The sequence below is a fragment of the Schistocerca nitens genome, chromosome 5 (genome assembly GCF_023898315.1).
Source record: "Schistocerca nitens isolate TAMUIC-IGC-003100 chromosome 5, iqSchNite1.1, whole genome shotgun sequence".
NCBI lineage: Eukaryota > Metazoa > Arthropoda > Insecta > Orthoptera > Acrididae > Schistocerca > Schistocerca nitens.
This window is the reverse complement of record NC_064618.1, coordinates 357,607,148-357,633,217: the sequence shown is the minus strand read 5'-3', so window position 1 is coordinate 357,633,217 and position 26,070 is coordinate 357,607,148. Positions and strand designations below refer to the sequence as shown.

Sequence of the window (26,070 nt, the reverse complement as noted above, 5' to 3'; positions counted from 1 at the left end):
CCATGTCCTGTCAGTAATGTGGCAGAGAATAAGGCAAATTTAAAGAATTTTCTTTTAGGCTACTTTTCATATTCCTCTGATGGGAGTCATCACAGAAATGCTTAACCTTAAATTTTTGAGGTGGTTTTACAGTTTTAATAACCTCTGTAATGCAAAATGATTACCTTAATGTTCAGTAACTTAGTTGTATTGTACTGAATTTGGATCCACAGAATATGACTAATGTAATGTAATGTAATGTAATATGAGCACCATGTAACATCGAACAGTAATATGATTTAAGTGAGCATCTTAAACTACTCTCTCTCTGGTTCTCCACTACAATAGCCTTCAAATTATTGTTCTTAATCACTTCTTAAAAATTAATAAAATGTTAAAATATTTATATTTACACCAATCTTTGAGAAAAACACACACACACACACACACACACACACACACACACACACACACACACACACACACAGAGAGAGAGAGAGAGAGAGAGAGAGAGAGAGAGAGAGAGAGAGATATTGTGCACACCAAACTGTTATTTTTTTTTAAATGAAAATTTGTAAAATTTTATTTGAGAATAAATATTAATACAAAAGTCTAAAGACAATATTGGTCCAGTTCATTGGCGTTTGCAGTGTAACTCTTGCAAATGTATGGCAAAATACAAATAAAAATTACTAAAATACATTTGTTATTTATTCTAATCATCATAAAAATAAGGAATTCAAATACAAAAATAGAAGTAAAAACAATCAACTTAGGCCAACTGCCTCATTTCTGTAACATTAGCCACAAAAGCTTTAGATATCTCAATAACTGTAATGCAATTATTCTAAATAATGCCACTTATGTAATCTCAACACTTGTGGTACCATACTTAAAACAAATTAAATACATTTTTATTTTACTCTCAAATATTTACAGAAAGGGTATGAAATTTGATGGAGTATAATAATACCCTGGATCATCCTCTCACCATATCAGTAAAATACAATGAGAATTCAAATTTTATTGTAAAATATATTTGAGGCAAAAACTTACATGTCACGGAAAGACAATTTATCACTAACTTTGCATAGAAATCAAGATTTTTTAGGAGGTAGGCATCTGTGATCAGTATCCATTGTAAGTCTGGATACTGTGGTTTAAGCCAAAATAGTCATTTTGACTTCCTATTTGGACTGCAACCTTTTTATGAAACATTCGAACACTACAAATTCCAAATGTTATTTAAGTTTCTGTAATTTCTATAAACTTACTCACAATCCAGCATGAATCATGTGTTTCACATGTCTGAGAAGAACCAGACTACAAAAAAATATTCCACCACCAATACTTGAGAGTCTTGGTATTCCCCCATGTTTCTTGGAGCTCATTCTATGCATTTAAAACTTATTTGTTCTGAATCATGTAATAGATATGGGTCATGGTTACATATAAATGAAATTCTCATGAAAAAAACATGGAAAGGATTATTTTGTTTGTACTATTAGATTAGGTTTGAGTCCTCCACTGTGTAGTGAGGAGAAAACAGCGACTTCAAGTTCCTGACAACACTTTGTACATTTTATCATGTGTACTGTTTGAACTGTTTGAACTGTTGTATTTTGTCAGTCACTCGCCTCAGAGCACATGCAATTTTACATAGTTTCGTTCTTAAAAGCAGCACGAGATTGCTCACAATAAAAGAAATTAAGTACTCATTTTTTGTGAATTCTTTGCTCTTTCGTGACAATTACAAGCAACTGTAGATACCAAAGTACAATGCCTAATCACTTAACTTTTATAACTGTTTCATATGAGGTTTTTGCTTAGTGAAATTAATATTTTTAAGAAACACATTAAGGTTCCACAAGTACCACATAGCCTTCCCATGCTACCTTCTATGAAGCACAAAACGTGAAGTACTAACTAAAATACCTGGCAAGATTCTTAAAAATTACGAAACAATCTTGGGATTGTCTTAAATAATTTTTCATTTAACAAATAGTCTCTTAAAATATACTCCACATTCATATACATTTCCAGGTAGTTCCATTGGTCCTCTCATACTTTCATCATGCTAATACTTCTGATAGGCTAAGAAGCCTTTAAACACCACATGAGAACTATTTACTTTCAAACAATGCACACAACAATTTATCAAGTTTCATACTAAAAATACTGATATTCTATGAACACTGTAACAATGGGACAAACACAGTATCAACATTTACAGGAACAATGCTTAATAGGTGACTATCACAAAAGTGTGTGTACTAATCTTTGAAACAATCTCCCTTGGACAAATGATAGAAGTTTTGCGGTTTCTGCAGGTAAATATTGAATTTTTCCTATTTCAAGCAATAAATACTTTAATTTTTGTTCTGCTGTGTTTGATCACTTAACCAACTCATTTATTCATTGTGACAGCCATCTTTCACCATTGTAATGGCATGATGTCTCTTTACTTCGAATGCACCAAGTTGAGAAATTCTTCCCTGGTTTTTGGATCATCTCTGAAGACTCCAAGCATTGTTGAAGTAACTGTCTTACTGTTAATCTTTTGCACCCCTCTCATCACCATGCACATGTGTCTAAAAGAAAAGAAAAGAAAAATACGAGTCATTTAATATCTTTACAGATAAATATAAGCAGCAGCAGCAGCAGCAGCAGCAGCAGCAGCAATGGCAGGAGTCGAGATTTCCTTTGAGAAAATTGAATTGGTTACAGACAAAGCAACCACCAGATTACTACAGGTAGACACAGGGGAAATCAAAATAAACATGTTAAAAAATCTTTGAGAATGAATAGAGCCAATCACCTCTGGAAAGAAGCCTTTACATCACAGATCAGAAAAATGGAGACAGGATATCAACTAACCTGAAGCGTGTGTTTGCAAGAAGCAATCTATATCAGTTATAAAGCTACATTACTTCACAGTAATATGTTTTTGCAGACTGATACACAAAGAATGTTTTGCTATTAAGTGAAAAGATCTGATCAGGCAGTTAGATGTAACAGAATAGCACATCTTGAGCAAAATATTATGCATAATCAAAGACAATTCAGGAAATGAGAAAATCTCAAACACTACATACATGTAGTAAAGATTCCAATAATTCACACAAGGAAGGTTGTTTTTCTATGGTCACATTGGCTTTATGAGCCCTACAAGTTTACTCAAACTTATCTTTTACATCTTTCTCAACAAGAAAGAACAAGACAGTGTGGTTCACTGAGGCAGAAAAATACTTCCAATAGGTATGACTTCAGGTAACCACAAACAGTTTCCACTCAAGAATTAACTCCAAGAGTAACTGTTTTGGAGAAATGCCAAAACTAAAACCTGGCAAAATGTGGACTGAAGGAAGTAACAGCAAAGGAAATGAATGTGGGAATACTGGACTGAATTTTAGGGCCAAGCACAAGGAGAAAGTGCACATGATATAATTTAGGTGACCAATGCAAACAAATAATAATAATAATAATAATAATAATAAGCAAGTCACACTGAACACAAAACTGGTGTATCATGAACTTAGCCCAAGAAATAACTAACACACACACACACACACACACACACACACACACACACACACTTTTCACTATACTTTTTCAGAGTATTTTTTGTGAAGATACCATATTAGTACAAACTCTTCAAAATCAAGGTAATAACAGTAATTTTAGCAACAAAAGCTGTAAATTAGGAATTAGTTTACTTACACTCCTTCAACAACAACTGCCACACCTGCAGGCTGCACAGCCTTTGTCACAGCAACAGCAATCTGTTTGGTCAGTCTCTCCTGAACTGCAACAAAAATTCTAGTGTGATTTCCTCTTATATGTATGTTTAAATTTTGAAATTTTATATTTTGTGTTTAACTTTCTAAAGTGACATCATGATGATGGTTTTAGGGCACTCAATGGAAGATTATTAGTGGTCTTTGTGAATATGAGTGTGCAAAGTCTGTGAATTAAGCAATGAAGTCTGTGAATTAAGCAATGAAGTCTTCCTATAGAAATATTAGTGTGAAGGTTGGAAAAGGAACTAAACTAATACTTTTTTGAATGTGTTATAGTATCAATGTCTGGGAGAGTGTGAAGAGCCATTTCTCAGACACAGGTCTGAAGGGAAAATGCACAGCCCCTCTGAATGAGAACACTGCCCAACAGTTTTGTGTCAGGTTACAAACGAAATAAAAGAGCCTAAAATGATGGTTGAAGGTGTTGCTTAATTAGGTCTGTGAGAGCCTCTTTATCAAGTGGGGCACACAGTGGGAAGTGTTTTGTATGTATGGTGATTTTCAGTGATGGGTATACAGGGTGGACAAATATTTGTCCACACTTACAGAGCAATTCCTTCCATTCTAACAAGATAAAAATTTATATCGAAAGTTTGTCCCATGCATGTCTTCAGTAGAAAACTGATGTCAAACAATTGTAGTTTGGCAACATCATAATCACATGTGAGACAAGTACCTATATTCAGTACCATGTAGCTGTGTTGCGCAGTTAATGTGATGGATATAGTGTTGTGCAAGAATACTTTAACCCAAGCCAGGAACTAGACATTTTTTGTTTTAATTTTGGACTGCATGATATGTTATCTGGTTTGTTAATCATCATCAGCTACTACAGCAATTTTCTTTACACACAAAACACACATTATTTATAGATTACTTCGAGAGTGGTCATGTTTTCAAGACAGAGGATGCTGACATTTTAGCTTCTTGACATAAAATATTCTTTTATTTAAAACTTGTTAGTTCTTCAGCATTTGAGTACTCGGGAATATATATATATATATATATATATATATATATATATATATATATATATATATATAGATGATGACTTGAAAAATCACAGAATGTTTGTACATCTTGATACAGTTATTTAACACACTACTAATACAGGATAGTACTGAGAGACTAAACGCCTTCAGGAACGATACACAAATACAACTTAAGAGAAGTATTTTACAATACAGAACAATTTTTAAAAAATGTGGAAGTGATTTTGAATTAAAGATACTGGAATTCTAGTCATTAATTCTTTGTGTTTATTTTCTAGTTTGTACTATACCATCACATTGTATTTCATAGATATCACATAGGTTGCATATAGTTCATTTATATTAAAGTGTTAACAGAGATAGCATATCCTTCAGATATACTTTATACACATGTATATATGATGATGGTATCTCTTCCTTTGTTCAAGTTATGTCAACAATAGAATGTACAATCCTTCAAGATGGTTAAGTAAATAAAAATTTAAAAAACTCTAAATGATTTTTGTGAATATCTACCTTGCCACTATCTTTACTGCAATTATTTCAATTTGTTTCCTCAAGACGGCTGAACATTATTGTTCTTTGGTGATTGGATGTCAGCATTTTCTTATGGATGACCTTTTCCATCAGGAGTGAGTATGAACAGTAAGAACCATTTTGTTACCAATGGGAGCTAGAGTACTTAACAACGGCATAGGCCAAATTCTGCTTGTCTCTGAAGTCGTCGTCCAACTGCACTATGGCAGGTACCACAGAGGTTGCCCACTTGTTACTGGTTTACCTCAACCACCATCCATCCCAATGACATAGCATTCATTGAGATTTAGAGATTTACATAAATGTTTTCCCATACTCACAATCCAAACAGTTGAGCCAGATGCCTGTCATTTCTGCTCTGAACTCTTACTTAAATCATCCCCTTGCCTGGCAAAGAAGGCAGAGGAAGGCAGCACTACTCACCAAGTTTCAACAAAGCTCAAAATTTGCATCATTATTCCCAGAACTGACTGTTGCCCTCTGGTTCTGAGGAAAGTGGAAGGGTTTAATCAATGGCTTTGAAAATTCTGTGATAAGCTGGGCTCTGATTTTCTAGATTTGTACCACATGGTTGGGAACTGTGCAGTTCCCCTGAATGTGTCAGTTGTGCATTATACATCATAGGATGCTATTTAGGTAGCTGACACTGTGAGAGGTTCACAAGAGGATTTTTTTTTAGACTAGGCAACTCTCCATCCAGTCCAGATGACTGTAACTGAAAAGGGATTAGCAAATAGTGTAAGATCCAAAGAAGAGCCCTTACAGGGCAGAAGTATTAAAATCCTAATGATTAACTGCACTGGAGCATTTACAACAGAAATGTCAGGTTTCAAGCAGTTCTAAAAAGCAGTGGGGTTCGTGTAATACTAGCGAAAACCAGAAATTAACAGCAGTGATATTTTTGTGGGAAAATAGGTTAATAGTAAGTGAAGGCGATTTGTCACAATACGCAAAAAACTCTAATTCACTGAAGTATGAATTTAAATTTTAAGCAAAATTATTTGATCAAGACTCATACTTAGTGAGAAACCTGTAACAGATGCTATCTATCATCAAACTCACCTCCAGATGTAACCAAAAAACTTTAGAGGAAACCTAAGATCACCAGTACACAAGTTCTCCAATCATACAGTCATCATCAAAGGAGACTTCAATCATTTAACAGCTAAACGGGATAATTACAGTTTTGTAAATGATGGTCATGACAAGAATTACTTACTTCAGAGAACTACCTAGAACAGATTGTTTGTTATTCCTCTCATGTTGCATATATTGGATCTAATAGCAACAAGTAGACCTCAACTATTTGAGGATATCCACTTAGGAACTATCAGTGACTATGCAACAGCATGGCAACAGTCTTTACTAAAAGACAATGTGCAACTAAGACAAAAAACAAGGTTTTACACATTCAACAAACTAGATAAAGAGGCAGTAGTGTCATATCTCAATAAAGAACTGAAACATTCATATCTATGGGAGCATGTACAAGAACTGTGGCTCAGGTTTAGAGATGATACACCTGAAATACATACCTAGAAGAAAAGTTCACAATGGGAGGGACCCTCTATTGTCTAGAATAAAGAAGCTTCTAAAGAAACAAATTACTATTTAATAGATATAAACAAAATGTATGGATATACAGGGTGACTCATAAGGAATATCAAATAATTTTTGAGCTGATTCTACATGTGAAAATAAACGAAAAAGTTCTGTGAACCAGTTTTTGATTTTCGATCATTACAGTACTGGAGCACATTGGTGACCACACACATCCATGAACCATGTGAAGACAAGAGTGAATATTACTTACAGAAATGCTGTGTAGTCACTGTGGTGAACAGAATAATGATGGGAAAGATAACTGGTTCATACTAAAAGATATGGTCAAAAACTCCCCCACACATCTCAGTCCACTTAACGTGTTGGAGGGTGTGTGTTTTGGGGCACATCGGGCACATCGGCCATCATCTTGGTGGGTTTTAATGTTGACAACAGTGTCAGTGATGTGAGTGGCAATTTCTTCATGTAAATCCACCTTTGTAGCACACACATCTTCCTTTATCCATCCCCATAAACAGAAGTCTAATGGGGTTTGGTTCAGTTATCTGGCAGGCCAATTAATGGGTCCAACCCCACCAATCCACCATTGGGGAAATGTGTTATTTAGATACTGGGATGCTTGTCTGGAAAAGCAAATTGGTAATCCATCATGTTGCATGTGCATTTGCTGCTGTTGCTCTAATGTTGTCTCTTCTAAAACTGCAGGTAGGTCTCCTATGAGGAAATGTGCATATGCTGCAGTTTTCATGTGATTTGACAGGAACACAGACCCTATCACCACGTCATCTACCATACCACACAAGATGTTCATTCAGAACTTGGAATCTTGTTTCTCTAGTGTCATGTGGGCTCTCCATTGCCTATACGGGGTGTTACAAAAAGGCACAGCCAAACTTTCAGGAAACATTCCTCACACACAAACAAAGAAAAGATGTTATGTGGACATGTGTCCGGAAACGCTTAATTTCCATGTTAGAGCTCATTTTAGTTTCCTCAGTATGTACTGTACTTCTTCGATTCAATGGAGCACGTTATCATGATTTCATACGGGATACTCTACCTGGGCTGCTAGAACATGTGCCTTTACAAGTACGACCCAACATGTGGTTCATGCACGATGGAGCTCCTGTACATTTCAGTCGAAGTGTTCGTATGCTTCTCAACAACAGATTTGGTGACCGATGGATTGGTACAGGCGGACCAATTCCATGGCCTCCACGCTCTCCTGACCTCAACCCTCTTGACTCATTTATGGGGGCATTTGAAAGCTCTTGTCTACGCAACCCCGGTACCAAATGTAGAGACTCTTCGTGCTCTTATTGTGGACGGCTGTGATACAATAAGCCATTCTCCAGGGCTGCATCAGCGCATCAAGGATTCCATGCGACGGAGGGTGGATGCATGTATCCTCGCTAATGGAGGACATTTTGAACATTTCCTGTAACAAAGTGTTTGAAGTCACGCTGGTACGTTCTGTTGCTGTGCTTTTCCATTCCATAGTTAATGTGATTTGAAGAGAAGTAATAAAATGAGCTCTAACATGGAAAGTAAGCATTTCTGGACACAATGTCCACATAACATATTTTCTTTCTTTGTGTGTGAGGAATGTTTCCTGAAAGTTTGGCCGTACCTTTTTGTAACACCCTGTATATGATAATTCCAAGTGTTCATAATACCACTGCATGTAAATGCCTCATCCATAAACAGAGCATACTGTATGACTTCTCTGTACAGCCAACCACTCACAAAACTGTTGTCTGCTTACTGAATCACCTGGTTGCAGATATTGCCTGGGCTGCACATGGTATTAGTTTGGCCCTCAGAATGTAATGTACACAACACTTATTTGTGGAATCTTGAGCTGACAGCTAATGCACCATGTACTGGTGGTGGGCCTCCATTGTACCACTGCTATGTCATCTTCCCTGTCCTCAGTTGACTGAACAGCCTCATGTTCTGATGTTATGTGTATATTGGACAGTGATCCAGATTCACATAATGTTTAAAACCCTGGGAAATATCCTAGCACAGGGGGTTGGTTGATGTGTTATTCTGTCACAGCTGCATGGGCACTGCCACTATAGTACATGTGCACAAACATGTCCACATATTCTGCTTGGGTGAACGTATGTGGACTATCAGTATTTGTGGACACAATGGACTTGCTTAATTAAACAACATTCAAGCATGACATGCACATGGCCTCAACTGGTCACTGATCCAATCCACAGTTGTCCCCCTGGGCTTGCTTGCAGTTGTTGCCTCTGTGTGATATCAGAGTGCTGCCATCTTTTGGAGAACCCCTGCACTTTTTGTAGGATGGATCAGTCCATCCCACCCTTATTCTGTCCATCATAGTGTCTACAAAGCATTTCAGTAAGTAATATTCATTCATGGATGTGTGTAGGCTTCAACCCACTCCAGTTCCATAAATGATCACAAACTGAACACATGTTCATAGGATTTTTTCAGTCTATTTTCACATGCAGAAGTATGTCACAAGTTATGGGACATTGCTCCTGGATCATTCTGTATACAGGAAGTGGCTGAGTTGCATTTGACTGTAAAGATAGCAATCAACTGCTGCATCTGAGTACTATCAAAAGATGTCTCAAAATTCAAAGAAATTCTGTTTATAGGTAAAGGCTGTTATTGGCAGCAAAGTTAGTGTCCAGATACTTATGGATGAGGCAGAGTCAAAACTGAGGGCAGCAAAGCAGCATCAGGACTGCCAAACTACTTTGAAATTTTTCTTTACAAACGAAAATTCAAGGGTGTCATCCCAATTTCATTCTTGTGCCACTGCAAAGATGACAACTATCAGTGTCAGTAGTGTTGAGAACATTAGAAACTGCTAAAATTGATAAAGCTCCAGGGGCTGTTGGAATCTTACCAGATTCTGTACTGAATTTGCAGTAAAGTTAACCCCTCTTAACCTTAATCTACCATGGATCTCCCTATAGAATCATGCCCAGTAGATGGAAGAAAGCACAGATCACATACATCTACAAGAATGGGAGCAGAAGTGCTCCACAAAACTATGTCCCAGCATCTTAGACATTCGTTTGTTATATAATCTTGGAGCATATTCTGATTTCAAATGTGATGAGGTATCACAGACAGAATGATATTCTCCATGGCAACCATCATGGATTTCAAGAAGATATTATGTGAAACCAAATCTCACATTTCTCATGTGATGTCCTGAAGGCCACTGATTAAGACAGTCAGGTAAACAGAGCATTTCTTGCTTTCTGAGAAACATTGGACCCAGTGTCACACCTATCCCTAGCATCGCAAACATTATATGGGACAACAAGTGAGATTTGTGACATGATAGAGAATTTCTTGGTAGGGAGGATACAGCATGTTATCCTTGATGTAGAGTCATCAACAGGTGTAGAGGTAACTTAGGATGTGCCCCAGCAAAGTGAAAAACTCTTTCTGTTCTTGGCTCTTAAATAAATTACAGACAATACTAATAAATATTTTGCAGATGATTTAGTTATCTACACTAAAGCACTGTCTGAAAAAAATCTGCACTAATTTTCAGCTGGATCTTTATCAAAGTTTGAAATGGTGCAAGTGCAGACAATTTCCTTCAGATGTTCATCAATGTAAACTTCTGCACTTCACAACACAAAAAAACATAGTACCCTGCAACTAAAATACCAAGGAGTCCCACTTGGAATCAAGTAACTTACATAAACACCTGAGTATAAAAAAGTAGGGATATGAAATTAAACAATAACATGGGCTCAGTCATAGATGAAGCAGGTGGCAGACTTAGGTTCACTGGTCATATATTAGGGGGAAATGCAGATCAATCTACAAAGATTGCTCAAGAAATTCTTGTGTTATCCATCCTAAAATATTGCCATAGTGTTTAGGGCACAGTCCCGATAGGACTGATTGTGAATATTGAATATACATGAATAATAGCAGCATGTATGGTCACATGTTTGTTTGATGAATGATGAAGCATCACAGATTCTGAAAATACTGAACTGGCAGACACTAACAAACACAAACCATCCCATGAAAGCCCAATTACAAAATTTCAAAGCCAACTTTAAGGATGAATCAATACCTATGCATACCTACACATTACGTTCCTGTCCAGGAAGCCAAGTTTAATCACAGCCCACAGAAACACATTTAACCTGTGATTCTTCCTGTGATCCATACATAAATCTAACAGGAAGAGGCCCTATTAACTAGTACAGTGAGAAGTACCTTCTGCCATGCCCTTCAAAGTGGTTTGTAGAGTATGAATGTAATGTAGACACCTAGAGTTTATACTAACAGAGGACCAGCAGTGCTGTACAGCCCACACATTGGGAACCACAACAACACCTGGTCTGTGCCCAGCAATTCCTAGCTGAGGGACCATGATTATGAAGCAGGAGGAGGATTAGTCAGCTTTCCTGGGTTGCTAGTGCAGTATCTTTTCTGGTATATAGATTCCCAATCAATATCAGGAACTGTGAATTACATAGATTATATTAAACAATGTGGTGTTACATACCACCCTGGAGGAGTCTTGTGTAGCCCGAAGTATTCTTACCAATGAATTAAACTCATCAATGAAGAAGTTTTACCTCCATTTACCTTCCGCTTGTGTGTACATGCACATGCAACGTTTTTTCTCAGCATATGTGAATACGGAACTACATATTTATACTAGACAAATCCAGTGAGTTGGAGGCACAATAGATATCAACTCCTGTAATAGGTGCAGTGACCCTGTCTGTAGTAAAATATTACATTACAAATCAGTGGGAGCACAGTGAATTTTTGCCATAATCTCTTTAGTACATTACAAGAAACTATACCTTAAAAATCAAATGAACTATAATGAATAATTTGTATATTTCACAATATTAACTGCTGCAGATGTCTTTTGAAGTTTCTTAGACATGTCAGATTTATTAGCCAGTATATCTATCAGCTCAGTGATATTTTCCACTACTAACAAATTTTATTTTACAAAAGAAAGAACAATGGGATAGAAAACTTCAAGTAAAGACTCAAAAATAATTTCCACAGATTGTGTAATTTTGGGTATTGGCAAAAGAAAAATGGAAAGTTATGTCTTATGAAAAATTATGCAATAGGCTGCTAATGTTGTATAATCCATTACTTCATTGTTCTCAATTTTATTGCATGTTGGATGGCTATATTAATTGTTCCACTGCTTGACCAGAGGGGAGAGCTGTTTAACAGTTATGACAGACCACATGTTACAGCTGCAAAATACAAACATGAATTCTTTACAGATGAATGGAAAAGCTGGTAGAAGCCAACATTGGGGAAGATCAGTTTGGACTCTGTAGAAATGTTGGAACACGTGAGGCAACACTGACCCTATCTTAGAAGATAGATTAAGGAAATGCCAACCTACATTCCTAGCATTTGTAGACTTAGAGAAAGCTTATTATAATGTTGGCTGAAATACTCTATTTCAAATTCTGAAGGTGGCAGGGGTCAAATACAGGGAGTGCAAGGCTATTTACAACTTGTACAGAAACTAGATGGCAGTTTTAAGAGCCGAGGGCCATGAAAGGAAAGCAGTGGTTGGGAACGGATTGAGACAGGGTTGCAGCCTGTCTCTAATGTAATGTCTCTTGCAATGGTCTTTCCGCGATATTTTAAGAAATTTTATAAATTATATAACTCAGTACATATCTCGAAATATCTCTTCTTATCTTACCGATTCCTAAACTTTAATATATGATGATTATCAATGCAAAGTAGTTTCAAGCCTTATTATTCCTTGGAGCGTGCATTTACTCCATGGCCGGTGTGAGAGGTTTTTAAATTTCAGATCTCACAAAAATTATTAAACCAATGTTATTCAATCTATATATTTAACAAGAAGTAAAGGAAATGAAAGAAAAATTCAGAATAGGAATTAAAATCTGTGGAGAAGAAATAAAAATTGGGGGTTTGCCAGACACTGTAATTCTGTCAGACGGCAAAGGACCTGGAGGAGCAGTTGAATGGAATGGACAGTGTCTTGAAAGGAGGATATAAGAGGAACATCAACAAAGGCAAAACGAGGATAATGGAATGCAGACAAATTAAATTTGGTGATGCTGAGGGAATTAGATTAGGAAATGAGACACTTAAAGTAGTAAAGGAGTTTTGCTATTTGGGGAGCAGAATAACTGATGATGGTCAAAGTAGAGAGGATATAAAATGTAGACTGGCAATGACAAGGAAAGCGTTTCTGAAGAAGAGAAATTTGTTAACATCTAGTATAGATTTAAGTGTCAGGAAATCGTTTCTGAAAGTATTTGAATGGAGTGTAGCCATGTATGGAAGTGAAACAGGGACAATAAATAGTTTAGACAAGAAGAGAACAGCAGCTTTCAAGACATGGTGCTACAGAAGAATGCTGAAGATTAGATGGGTAGATCACTTAACTAATGAGGTGGTATTGAATAGAATTGAGGAGAGGAGAAATTTGTGGCACAACTTTACTAGAAGAAGGGATCTGTTGGTAGGACATGTTCTGTGGCATCAAGGGTTCACCAACTTCATATTGGAGGGGAGCGTAGAGGGTAAAAATCATAGAGGGAGACCAATAGATGAACAAACTAAAGCTGATTCAGAAGGATGTAGGTTGCAGTAGGTACTGGAAGATGAGAAAGCTTGCACAGGATAGAGCAGCATGGAGAGCTGCATCACACCAACCTTTGGACTGAAGACTACAACAATGACAGACCACATTTTACCAGACCGCCACACCTACTGACAACAATGACGAGAGGTACTAGCACTATGCTGATCACATATCCCACGCTCCCAGATTGGACCTCATATTTCCTTGTAATCAGCCTTCATGCTGTCAGAAAATGCCTAAGGTCTAATCCTTCAATGGTTTTTACATTGATTTTCTGTGTACATGATGTTGACTATGCTACTTAATTATGTGTGATGAACTTAATTCTTAGCAAAGCTATAGCATAAATATAATGAATTTATAATGTGAAGTTACTGAATTCTTAGTGCTGCAAGTGATACTGTACTGCTCTGTTTCAGAATTTTTCTCCAGTACAGGATGCCATCATGATAAGTAATTCTTTCTTAATGCTAGAAAACAAAGCCTTTCAATGGCATTAACTATTACATGTGTAATATCAGCCTTTTTAATTAAAGAGGCTGTGAGATTATTGAAGCTGCAATTAAAAAATGTACCACTATACTTTGAAGGCCAACTGTAACCCAAGTACAATCCAATGACTATTTGAGCAGGGATAATTTGTATAGTTCAGAAGGAAATATTTGAAGGTGAAGTCTTTAAGATGTTGCACGATATGATTTTCGGTGTTACATAATACACAGCCTTTACTCAAAAGGTATCTGAAAAAATTAGAGGTGAAAATGACATGCTTTTTTTATCCAGCATACCTTCATAAATTACAGGCATCACATTATGTCTACAATTCTAATACTCATTGCAAGGTTATTCAGTTAAGATAATATTTTTGAGGATAGTGCTGAAGTTAAGTGCACTGCTTATTCTTTTAGTTCCTGTAGGTTACTTTCTGGATTCAAATAAAAAGAGAATTCCTATTGACAAAGATCACCTTACATTATAGGTAATTTTGAATTAACTCTTGAAATTACAGTGACCTGTTGCAGACAAAATAATAGCATTTTAATATACTCTGTCTTCCTTCCTCAACTTTCATGGTAAAGATCCCCAATTACTTTCGATACAAGTGAAATACTGTTGTACTGTAGAAGTGTGATTTACATTAACTTATTTCACATGGGCAATTAAGCTTACCTTGTAGTCTTCGGCTGAAGATCTCTACTATTCTGAAACAAAAAAATAATAATATTGAACAGTGCATCACTCTGAATATTCCTGTGATGTTTCTAGTAACTCAAGATTTTGTTCAATAATATATCATCTGTACTTACCTAGCAAGTTTGCTAAGTCCAAGAATTTTCTTTGTGGGAAGATAACCAATGGACACTTTGCCATAGAAGGGCACCAAATGATGTTCACACATTGAGAACATCTCAATATCCTTCACTACAACCATTTCATCATGATCTTCATCAAACACTGCATTATTTAGGACCTCTGTGGAACAAAGAAGTACTAGTATTGGGGTGGGTTTTTGATTGCAGTAAATAAAGCTCAGTTCACAAATTTGATAAATATAGCAAAACAACATCAGTATTTGTTACCATTGTTCTATGGTATCTACGTAATGAAAGTGATGTGTCAAATATTAGTAGATCTGAGACTTGTGTCTCAAGTCTTAAGAAGGTTAGTGAAACTTTTAGATGGGTAAATGATCAAACAATATTAATCAGTTAGAGCTGGTTGTGCTTCATGTCCACATTGTTTGCTGTGTTCAGTTCCTTTGCCCTTTACTTTGAGCTTATTGGTATGTTAAGTAGTTTATAAAACTAGATCTAGACATTTGTAGTAACAGAAGAATTAATCGATAAATGGTTCTTTTGCTAGAGTTTTGAATGTATTTGCAGAAAGGTGTGCAGTATACTGCTGCATCCATTTTCAATAAGCCATCACTCGAATTCAAACACCTTAGCAGTAATCCATGCACTTTCAAATCTAAACTGAATAGTATCTTAGTGGCTCACTCCTATTATGTTGAGGAGTTCCTTGAAAAATTAAGCTGATCCTTGTTGTTTGCTTAAACTTATGGATAGACATTTTTCAGGTACATAAACATTTTATTTTTGTGTGTTATTACTTCTATGTTGTAATTTCATGTACCGACACATTCCATGATCTTTGAGATTTGCTCCTCAATTTGGTCCTAAGGAACATGAAGTGTAAATAAAAAATAATAAATAAACAGCCCATACTGAGACATTCCTTCGTGTGCACATGATGTGTCAGGAGTTATGTACGAGTATATTATCGTGATAATTGATTTGGGTTGGCATCATTTCAAGCTCATGGCAGGATTTAGAGCAGCACTGTCACATCATACCTAGAGTTTGATTTAAGATGTTCTAGGGAGCAAGAAATCAGACAGTTTTTAGTTAACTTTATGATCATATACCTATTGTGGAACTGATGAAAGCTGAAGCACATGGCAAGGACAGTAGTCCTAAAAAAACTATCCGATGCTGTGGAATAAAAGGAACAAACTTTCTGTTCCAAGTGCAGAGACGGAGAAAGTTAATTTAAGTAGTTTTGACAAAGAGCATATTGTAAGCACTGGGAAAAACTGTCATTAAAACAGTGATACTTGCTCAATGTTTAGGCAGTGCTTTAATCCTCTATTGAAAACGGCTGGGTAATTTATATAAGTCTCAGATGAGATGGTGCTGAATGTCTATGACCATTCAGAGAATGCTGAAGTTGCAGGGTGGTTAACACTGCAAACTGAAACAGATGACATGCTGTGGTACATTTTATTGTGGGGAACAACGAAGCATGGAGTGTTCTTCAGAACACTGTCATTGTTAACTGTACTCTATAAAGTAAAGGACTGGTGCGCGTGCTGTTGTTGATTCATTGGTTTTATCACTTATGAGTTTGTGGTGATGGGCAATAAATGGCATGGAAGTGGAAAAGAGTTGCCTTCAGGTAAATCACACATATTACATCAAGGCAATAATGAAGATATTCACATGGGTCTGCTGGGAACAGGTGGCACATTCGATGTTATAGTTGTGTCAATAAGTTCTGATGAACTGCATCACCACTTAATAATGAACGTCTCCCAAGACACTTTCTGGCAGCAATGTTTTACATTTTTTTCATTTCACAAGAGCGCAACATAATTCTTTTTACAGATGGCCATGAGTGAAGGTCGACTTGCTTATGAAAGTGGTGCAGAAAACTGAGATAAGGTGGCACTGAGTTTTCAAAGGATTCTGCGTAACTACAGTTTATGAGAGAGACTGAACACTGCACAACTGCATAAGATCCAATCTGGTAAAACTGAAGACATTCAGTGTACAGAGAGAAGAGTGCACTGAACAGGCACATGTTAGCTTCATGGGAAATTAACATAATGGGAAGAAACACCAAGAATGTGAAGTACCGGTATTCTTTCTTGGCAACGTATTTTATATTAAGTATGCATCATCATTTGGTTCACTTGCAAATATGTCGCACATAATTATTCATGATCGCAACATACTGAAACTACAGGAAGCGCGACTTTGAAACAGGCGTGCTTCCATTGTCTGAGAGGAAGCCACTGTTACTGCCTCTGCCTCTCCCCTCCCACTACAAAAACCTTTCCTTCACTCTTACTTCGAATGGTTACATATACCTAGAATTTTAGTTATAGTAACTTAAAACTTCAAATTTTCTGTACTGGTATACGTGTGAGTAACAATTTTACATCACTGTAGGTTAACTTCAAAGAAAGTAAAAAGTGCAGAGAAACAATGTTTTAAAGGAACTCGTCCGAAAATTTGAAAAGTACATGGGTTATCAAACTGATCGGACCAACAAGCTCTCATCTCCTAACACCTTCACAAATTACACGGTATAAATTGGAGTATGTACTCGCCATTACCTGTATTTCACGAAGATCGAACATAGGTATATAAACCATGTCTTTGTGATGATGTAAACTGGGGCAACCATTTTTCTGTAAGTCGTTTCCACCCTACATTCGGGAAAGACAGTATAGTTTTCATCAGACCGCTCAAATTTGTTGTTGGCAACCCGTATGGTCACAGCCTAGGGATAGGTACCGTTGCCTGGTCGGAATTTTTTATGCTGCCCGGTCCGAATGAGAGCGAAATATGGCAAGCGGCTGACCATATCTAGGTTTCGTTACATTTCCGAGAACCTTCAGTTGCATGCTACTTTATTCTCCGAAACTCTGGTGAAAATTTTCGAAATTATAGTTAAACCAGACAAAATTAATTGGACGGCATGGAAAATAACATTGTTACCGTCCAAGCGTTACACATATTTGCGTAAGTATATCTGACGTAACATGAAATTGCTGGGAAGCATTAGAAAAAAATCCCCAGTATACGAGAAACACTGTATATTTGTATCTAATGTCATAACAAGGGAGCAGAGAAAAATTAAATTTTTGATAACTGTATCTCAAATTCCTAGTCACCATAGTCAAAGACTTACGAGTACCTTCCAAAGCGACTGGTAGTAAGTTCCCCCACAGTAAACTTAATTTCTTTAACATGCCGAAATGTGTAGGCATTTTCCCCTCACGCGCACAACGCATGTACAGGTAGGTAATACCTTCATATCTTACTCCTTACAGTGGTTTGTGGAATACAAATGGAGCTGTAGATAGTTTCTCACAGGTGCATTGTAGGAATATCGACGCCCGCACTATGCGCGGAACGAGCATCATCATCGGGGTTACTGTAACTGGTTCCTTGCAAGTTTCTTTTAGAGATTGCATTAACCGCGGCCGGTACGACTACAATAGCGGGAAATGTTATCCCGCCCGATCTTGCTACACGGTAAGCTGCAAAGCTTACATCATCATAGTGAAAGCCGCTCTGGACCGCGCCTATGAAAGTAGTATTGTAAGCCCTAATTTCTGTTTCGCAAAGAGTACAAGATAATTACTCTGAAAAACACACACATAGCTAAACTTCAGAGGTGTCAAATATCGCACGAAAAACACTTTCATGCTGCTGTTAAAAAAATAGATTTTGGATGACCTAATTTCGGGCTAGCTATTTGCCAGAGTTCCTGTTGCAGAGATGCACTTCAAGCATGCTGGTGTTAGCACACTGAAATAAAATGTGTGTGTCCATCGAAGAAATTAAATAGTGAATTAAAAAAGAAAAAAAACACGAGTGTACAATACATGTTCTTCACTAATACACTAAGTAACACGTTGCTGAAATATAAGTTTAATGTAACATTTCTCACTATATGTAGTGCCCATTTCGGTGCTGTGTTGTGAGGAGCTTTGTGTCTGAATTTTATTCCTACACTTGTCATTTGTAGTATACTTACAACACAGGAGTTCTATTGTACACCAAGAAACCACAGTATAGTAAGTAAAAATACTATTTTTTTAAGGCAGACATTACTCGTAGTGAATGTTTGAAAGATACCCATAAAATGCTGAGAAATATTTTAAATATAGTGAAAATACTAAAGCTTTTTAATTTGCAGCGCCAGGAAACTAAAACGTAGTAGAAAAATGTGAGACCTTAACTTTTCCTGGCGAACTGAATGTTCAAATAACTTGCTGCCTGGTGACGTCGTCGACCACCGCGGTGGCAGCAAACCCGTAAGTTATTTATAGTAGAACAGTTATATAAATGGTGGGTATGGAAAGACATACTGCCAAATGCTAAAAGCTTTCACTGACAACTATTTAGAACAGATAATTCAGAAACCAAGTCATGACGGATATATTTTAGATCTAATGGCAGCAAATAGACCTATTCGATGTCCACCTTGAACCTGATACTGAATCAGTGACACTTAGGCGGCAGTACCAACATTACCAAAAGGTCAAGGGAACAAGTGGAGATGTTTCAGCAAGGAACTATAAATATTTATCTCTGAGCAGGAATGTGTAGATGAACTGTGACTCAAACTGAGAACAATAGTTTATCCAGCACTGGGTAGATATATGCCTAGCAGAATAGTTCATAGTGATGTTCTGTCATATGCGGTCTCTAAAGAAATTTCCAAAGGACTACACTTGCTAAACAATATGTGGAAAGCCAATACGGTTCAAATGGCTCCTAGCACTATGGGACTTAACATCTATGGTCATCAGTCCCCTAGAACTTAGAACTACTTAAACCTAACTAACCTAAGGACATCACACAACACCCAGTCATCACGAGGCCGAGAAAATCCCTGACCCCGCCGGGAATCGAACCCGGGAACCCGGGCGTGGGAAGCGAGAACGCTACCGCACGACCACGAGCTGCGGACAAAGCCAATACGACTATAGAGATATGACAGAAAGCATTTGGCTGTCAAGAGGAAAATATGTAAAGTTTTCAACGACTACAATAGCAAAATATTATAGAAATATGTTTGACAGAAAAATCTGCTTACATGTAAAGGTTGTCTGTAGCAAAAAAGTATTCAAACACTCATGGATGACACAGAACCGAAATTAAAGCTAATAAAGCAAAAGGAGAAACCTTTAATTCCGTTTCGAAATGCTGCTTTGCAAAGGCAGGTCCTTGAGTTCTGCGCCAGTTAAATTATGGCACCACTACAAAAGTGTCAGATTTTTTCAGACAACGCAGTTGTATAAAATGGAGTACTACCTGAGAACACCGGCACAGTAGTCCATGTTTGAACTTAGTACCGTATTGAAGTAATATTTAGATTGATAACTTGCTTATTTTCTGCATCCGTTGTCTATCTTCTATATATACAGTATATAAACCGAAGTCCCCCATTGTAGTTTGCCTCAGTATGTTCAGACTAATCCAAGGAACTACTATGGGGATTTTGGTATGGTTTTCACTAATAGAGTGATTATGATTTGTGTGTATATTTTTAAATATTTCGCGCCAACTGGCTAAACTATATGTCATTGAAGTCCCCAGTCACTGTGAGGACGATGCTACTGACATCTAGTGGTGAATGGCAGAAATCCTTGGAATTACATATGACCACCTGACTGCAGCGATACGCCAGCACGATCTACCGCTACCGGGACTCACCGCTGACTTCTCAAACGACCTGCAGTTCAAAACTCATCAGATGTTAAGCTGTTAAGAATATATTTTGTGGTATAGAGAATGTTTAAGAGATGTGAAGGGAAATTAGGGAAAAGACCACAAAAATGTAGTTCGCGTCGTACTGGCGCTGGTGTCGGCCTTCCAGCAATCAGCCGTCCGAAGCTCGCGCAGAACTCTTGCGGTTGAGTAGACTGCCTCGGAGCCATTACTTGTCACTCTAGACGCCAATTAAATATGAAACAGCTAACATTCCTGCCTCCTGGTAATTTTTCTGGCATGGGCTACTTAACTGTTTAAGTTTTATGGAAATGACACAGAACACCTAACGTTGCTCTCTTAATTTTAACCTTAACTCCACCCAGTAGCCCATAAACCATATTACCTGTACGACAGCGAAGTCGTCTGGTCGTAGAAGAAACTTGCTGCCTGTGAGAAGCCTGGTGAGGTTGCTGGTATGTTCATGAAAGTGAAAGTGAAATTTTGCGCTTCGGAAATTCGATATACCGTGACTACAATATCAGTGAGTCACAGATGGACTCAGCTGGCTCGTGCAAATACAGTAACAGTTTGTAGGAATATGAAGTTGAACTATGATTGTGTATCACAGGCGAAGCGCGAGACAAAGCGGTTCTGCACGAGTCGCGGTTCTACATGGAGTGTCAGAGGGCCGTAATTGCCTGTGGAGATTCTGGGGGCAACGAGTCTTGCGAGGTTGGATTCGTCATTGCTAAATAAGTCCTGCACATTTCGAAGTGAACTGGGATGTCATTGCGTACTCTACTCCAATTAATTCTGTTTACATAACCATTAACTTGGAGAAAATGTTTTACATTTCTGACGTGTGAATATCATTGGCTGTGCCGTATCGTCTTTGTCTCTATGATGTTACCGTTCAGCAATGTAACACGAGACTGCATGCTGCCTGTTCGGTTCTAGTTCGCTACCGTTCTAGCGTTGGCCTCGCCACACTTTTTCCGGATGTCTTGACCACTGAAAACACATTGGGTTGCTAAGGGACTATCACACCCATCGGCAGCCACTATGATTAACTCTGGCATAGATTTAAATCAGCATGTAATGACGTATCCGCTTCTATATTACAATCTGTTCGACTCGATGGTAAGACGAGGTAGGAACATCGTTGCTACCAGAGTTGGCAGCTCTGCGTACTGAATTTCGTACCTGTTACACCCGAAATTACCTACAAATTTAATTTTCTATTGTATCTACCATAATGCGTATGCACAAGAAGTGAAAATTTCGTTATTGGTTATCTTTCCTGATGCTGAATATTAATAGCTAATATTGTGTCCATGCGCCTGCACGCTACATAGACTGTGCTTCCAACGTCAGCACAGAAAATTTAATATATTAAGTTATTGTATTGCTACTTGAGAAATGTCAGTCAGAAGAGCACCGTTCACAGTAGACCCTTATTTCTGATAAGGGAGGGAGGGCCGGGGAGAAAGGGGGGGGGGAGAGGGAGAGCTGACATGTGGGTCACCAATTTTGATTAAGTTTTGCAAGGATGTTCTATATTAAAAGTAAAGAGATGCAATGTTTCTGATTTTTGTTAGACACTCCCTAGTTTGGAAAAAATCAAGGTAAAAATAATGACGGAAAACCGTATTTTCAATTATATAAATCAAAAGATAGCCTAAAACAAATATTTTACCTTATAAATACGGTCCAACGATAATATTAGAGCTATTAACGTTTTTGTGTTTTCTGGCTGTAGCTTGGGAACTTATTCTGTGTGGGTAGTAGAGCGAGGTCGGCATCTAGCAGTCAAGGCATTAAATTGCCTAACTGCTCGTCCGGCTTGATCATAGCGTTTTTCGTTCCATATTTTTTCGGTGTATTTGATAATATTTTGATAACCGGAGTACTTTTCTCTGCATTTTTTTGCAGTGAAACATCGGGAGGCTGAAGTATGCATAATGTCTTGACAGTTATTTTCATAGTGATACATTATACAAAAATACACCTGAAGTACAGGGTGTTTCAAAAATGACCGGTATATTTGAAACGGCAATAAAAACTAAACGAGCAGCGATAGAAATACACCGTTTGTTGCAATATGCTTGGGACAACAGTACATTTTCAGGCGAACAAACTTTCGAAATTACAGTAGTTACAATTTTCAACAACAGATGGCGCTGCGGTCTGGGAAACTCTATAGTACGATATTTTCCACATATCCACCATGCGTAGCAATAATGTGGCGTAGTCTCTGAATGAAATTACCCGAAACCTTTGACAACGTGTCTGGCGGAATGGCTTCACATGCCGATGAGATGTACTGCTTCAGCTGTTCAATTGTTTCTGGATTCTGGCGGTACACCTGGTCTTTCAAGTGTCCCCACAGAAAGAAGTCACAGGGGTTCATGTCTGGCGAATAGGGAGGCCAATCCACGCCGCCTCCTGTATGTTTCGGATACCCCAAAGCAATCACACGATCATCGAAATATTCATTCAGGAAATTAAAGACGTCGGCCGTGCGATGTGGCCGGGCACCATCTTGCATAAACCACGAGGTGTTCGCAGTGTCGTCTAAGGCAGTTTGTACCGCCACAAATTCACGAAGAATGTCCAGATAGCGTGATGCAGTAATCGTTTCGGATCTGAAAAATGGGCCAATGATCCCTTTGGAAGAAATGGTGGCCCAGACCAGTACTTTTTGAGGATGCAGGGACGATGGGACTGCAACATGGGGCTTTTCGGTTCCCCATATGCGCCAGTTCTGTTTATTGACGAAGCCGTCCAGGTAAAAATAAGCTTCGTCAGTAAACTAAATGCTGCCCACATGCATATCGCCGTCATCAATCCTGTGCACTATATCGTTAGCGAATGTCTCTCGTGCAGCAATGGTAGCGGCGCTGAGGGGTTGCCGCGTTTGAATTTTGTATGGATAGAGGTGTAAACTCTGGCGCATGAGACGATACGTGGACGTTGGCGTCATTTGGACCGCAGCTGCAACACGGCGAACGGAAACCCGAGGCCGCTGTTGGATTACCTGCTGCACTAGCTGCGCGTTGCCCTCTGTGGTTGCCGTACGCGGTCGCCCTACCTTTCCAGCACGTTCATCCGTCACGTTCCCAGTCCGTTGAAATTTTTCAAACAGATCCTTTATTGTATCGCTTTTCGGTCCTTTGGTTACATTAAACCTCCGTTGAAAACTTCGTCTTGTTGCAACAACACTGTGTTCTAGGCGGTGGAATTCCAACACCAGAAAAATCCTCTGTTCTAAGGAATAAACCATGTTGTCTACAGCACACTTGCACGTTGTGAACAGCACACGCTTACAGCAGAAAGACGACGTACAGAATGGCGCGCCCACAGACTGCGTTGTCTTCTATATCTTTCACATCACTTGCAGCGCCATCTGTTGTTGAAAATTGTAACTACTGTAATTTCGAAAGTTTGTCCGCCTGAAAATGTACTGTTGTCCCAAGCATATTGCAACAAACGGTGTATTTCTATCGCTGCTCGTTTAGTTTTTATTGCCGTTTCAAATATACCGGTCATTTTTGAAACACCCTGTATGTTACTACGTAATCTTAACCGATCATCTATTTGTGAGCGTTCTCACCATCAGTGGTGTGAAAATTTTCGTAGAAACAGGGCAAGCAAATATTTCTCGCACCATGCACAATACGCGAACGCAGTCTCGTCGGATTGATATGTTTCCCGGTGCACGTTCTGATTCACGTTATTAGATGCCAACTTGGATGCACACCAAACGTATAAAAGCATATCTTTATAGACAGGCGTGGACAACTCGTTATGGACCAATACATGAATTTTTATAGCATCCGCCCATCGTTTAATTCTGTGCTCTGCTGTGGTGTCTCATGACTTTGAAGCCGTGCGATGAAATTCTTTACCTTGAGGAAAAAGTGTCACACGGCTGACAAAGAGAGGTACATTTCAGTGGTATCGCTTTGGCGGTACACGTCGATTGAGAATCATTATCGCCATGAAAATGGCTGTCGGTAATTATATATACTCGTTTGATTAATAATCTCTCCTCCCAATGTTTCTTCAAAAAAGGCAAAGAAATGTATTCACATTGCAGAATGTAATCAAATACACCGAAGAAATATCGAATGAAAAAAGCCATGATCAAGACTAACATGGCCCATCAGTTTAGTAATCTACAATGAAGTGGTCATGGGATACATCTCAATACCGTGTCGGAGCTCCTTCTTCCCGGCGCAGTGCAGCTACTCTACCTGGCATGGACTCCAGTCGTTGGAAGTCCCCTGCGGAAATATTTAGCCATGCTGGCTTTACAGCCGTTCGTAACTGCTAAGTGTTTGTTACTAGTGTAGGATTTTGTGCACGAAATGACCTCTCCATTATGACCCATTAATTTTCAATGGAATTTATGTCGGGAGATCTAGGTAGCCAAACGATTCGCTCTAACTGTGCAGAATGTTCTTCAAACCAGTCACGAACAATTTTGGCCTGGTGAATGGCGCATGGTCATAAAAAAAATCCATCATTTGGGAATGTGAAGTCCATGAAAGGTTGCAAATCGTCTCAAGGTAGCCGAGCATAACAGTCCATTTTATGTAGAGAGAGCCCACACCGTTATAGTCACCAAAAGATTGAAGTGTGCCTTTTTGGCAGCTTTGGGCCATTTCCAATCAATGATCGGTTTAGCTGGACCAGAGGACCTAGCCCATTCTATTTAAACACAGCCCACACCATTATGGAGCCACCACTTGCTCACACAGTGCTGTGTTGACAACTTGAGTCCATGGCTTCGTGGGGTCTGCAACAGATACTAAAGCTACCATCAGCTCTTACCAACTGAAATCGGGACTTATCTGACCACGCCACGGTTTTCCAGTCGTCTAGAGTCCACCAGATATGGTTACGAGACAGGGAGAGGCGCTGCAGGGATCTCGTGCTGTTAGCAAAGGCACTCGCATCTGTTGTCTGCTGCCATAGCCTATTACCGCCAAATTTCGCCGCATTGTACAACGGATACGTTGGCGGTACATCCCACATGGATTTTTGTGGTTATTTCAAGCAGTGTTGCTTGTCTGTTAGCACTGACAACACTACGCAAACGCCGCTGCTCTCGGTCGTTAAGTGAAGGCCGTCGACCACTGAGTTGCCTACAGTGAGATGAAATTTGGTATTCTCTGCCCACTATTGACACTGTGGATCTCTGATCTCCCTAACAGATTCAGGGATGTAATGTCCCTTCCGTCTAGCGTCAACTACCATTCCGTGTTCAAAGTGTTAGTTCCCATCGTGCGGCCATAACCATGTCTGAAACCTTTACATATGAAGCACGTGAATACAAACGACAGCTTCGCCGATTCCCCACCCTTTTATATCTTGTGGACACTATCGCCATCTGTATATGTCCATATCGCTATTCCATGACTTGTCTCCTCAGTGTACAGCCTTTATCACTCACTAGCCAACCATTTTCTGCTACACATTTAAAATGACATTTACCCAAGCTCCTGCTTGAAAACTGATACGTTAATAACCAACAATATTACCTTTGGACCCCA

The 26,070-nt window shown here is 38.5% G+C and overlaps 1 protein-coding gene across 2 annotated transcripts in view; it reads right to left on the bottom strand.

The window, feature by feature from the left end:
• Window positions 1-1,716: 1,716 nt before the first annotated feature.
• LOC126259897 (GTP cyclohydrolase 1) overlaps window positions 1,717-26,070 on the bottom strand; it is a 519,264-nt gene continuing 494,910 nt past the window's right edge. For both annotated transcript variants that reach the window (XM_049956978.1, XM_049956977.1), the window contains exons 3-6: window positions 14,807-14,972; window positions 14,670-14,701; window positions 3,700-3,784; window positions 1,717-2,570 (exon numbers count right to left, since the gene is read on the bottom strand). In XM_049956978.1, coding sequence (XP_049812935.1) covers window positions 2,441-2,570; window positions 3,700-3,784; window positions 14,670-14,701; window positions 14,807-14,972 — 413 coding nt within the window. In that variant the 3' untranslated portion in view covers window positions 1,717-2,440. The remainder of the gene's footprint in view (window positions 2,571-3,699; window positions 3,785-14,669; window positions 14,702-14,806; window positions 14,973-26,070) is intronic.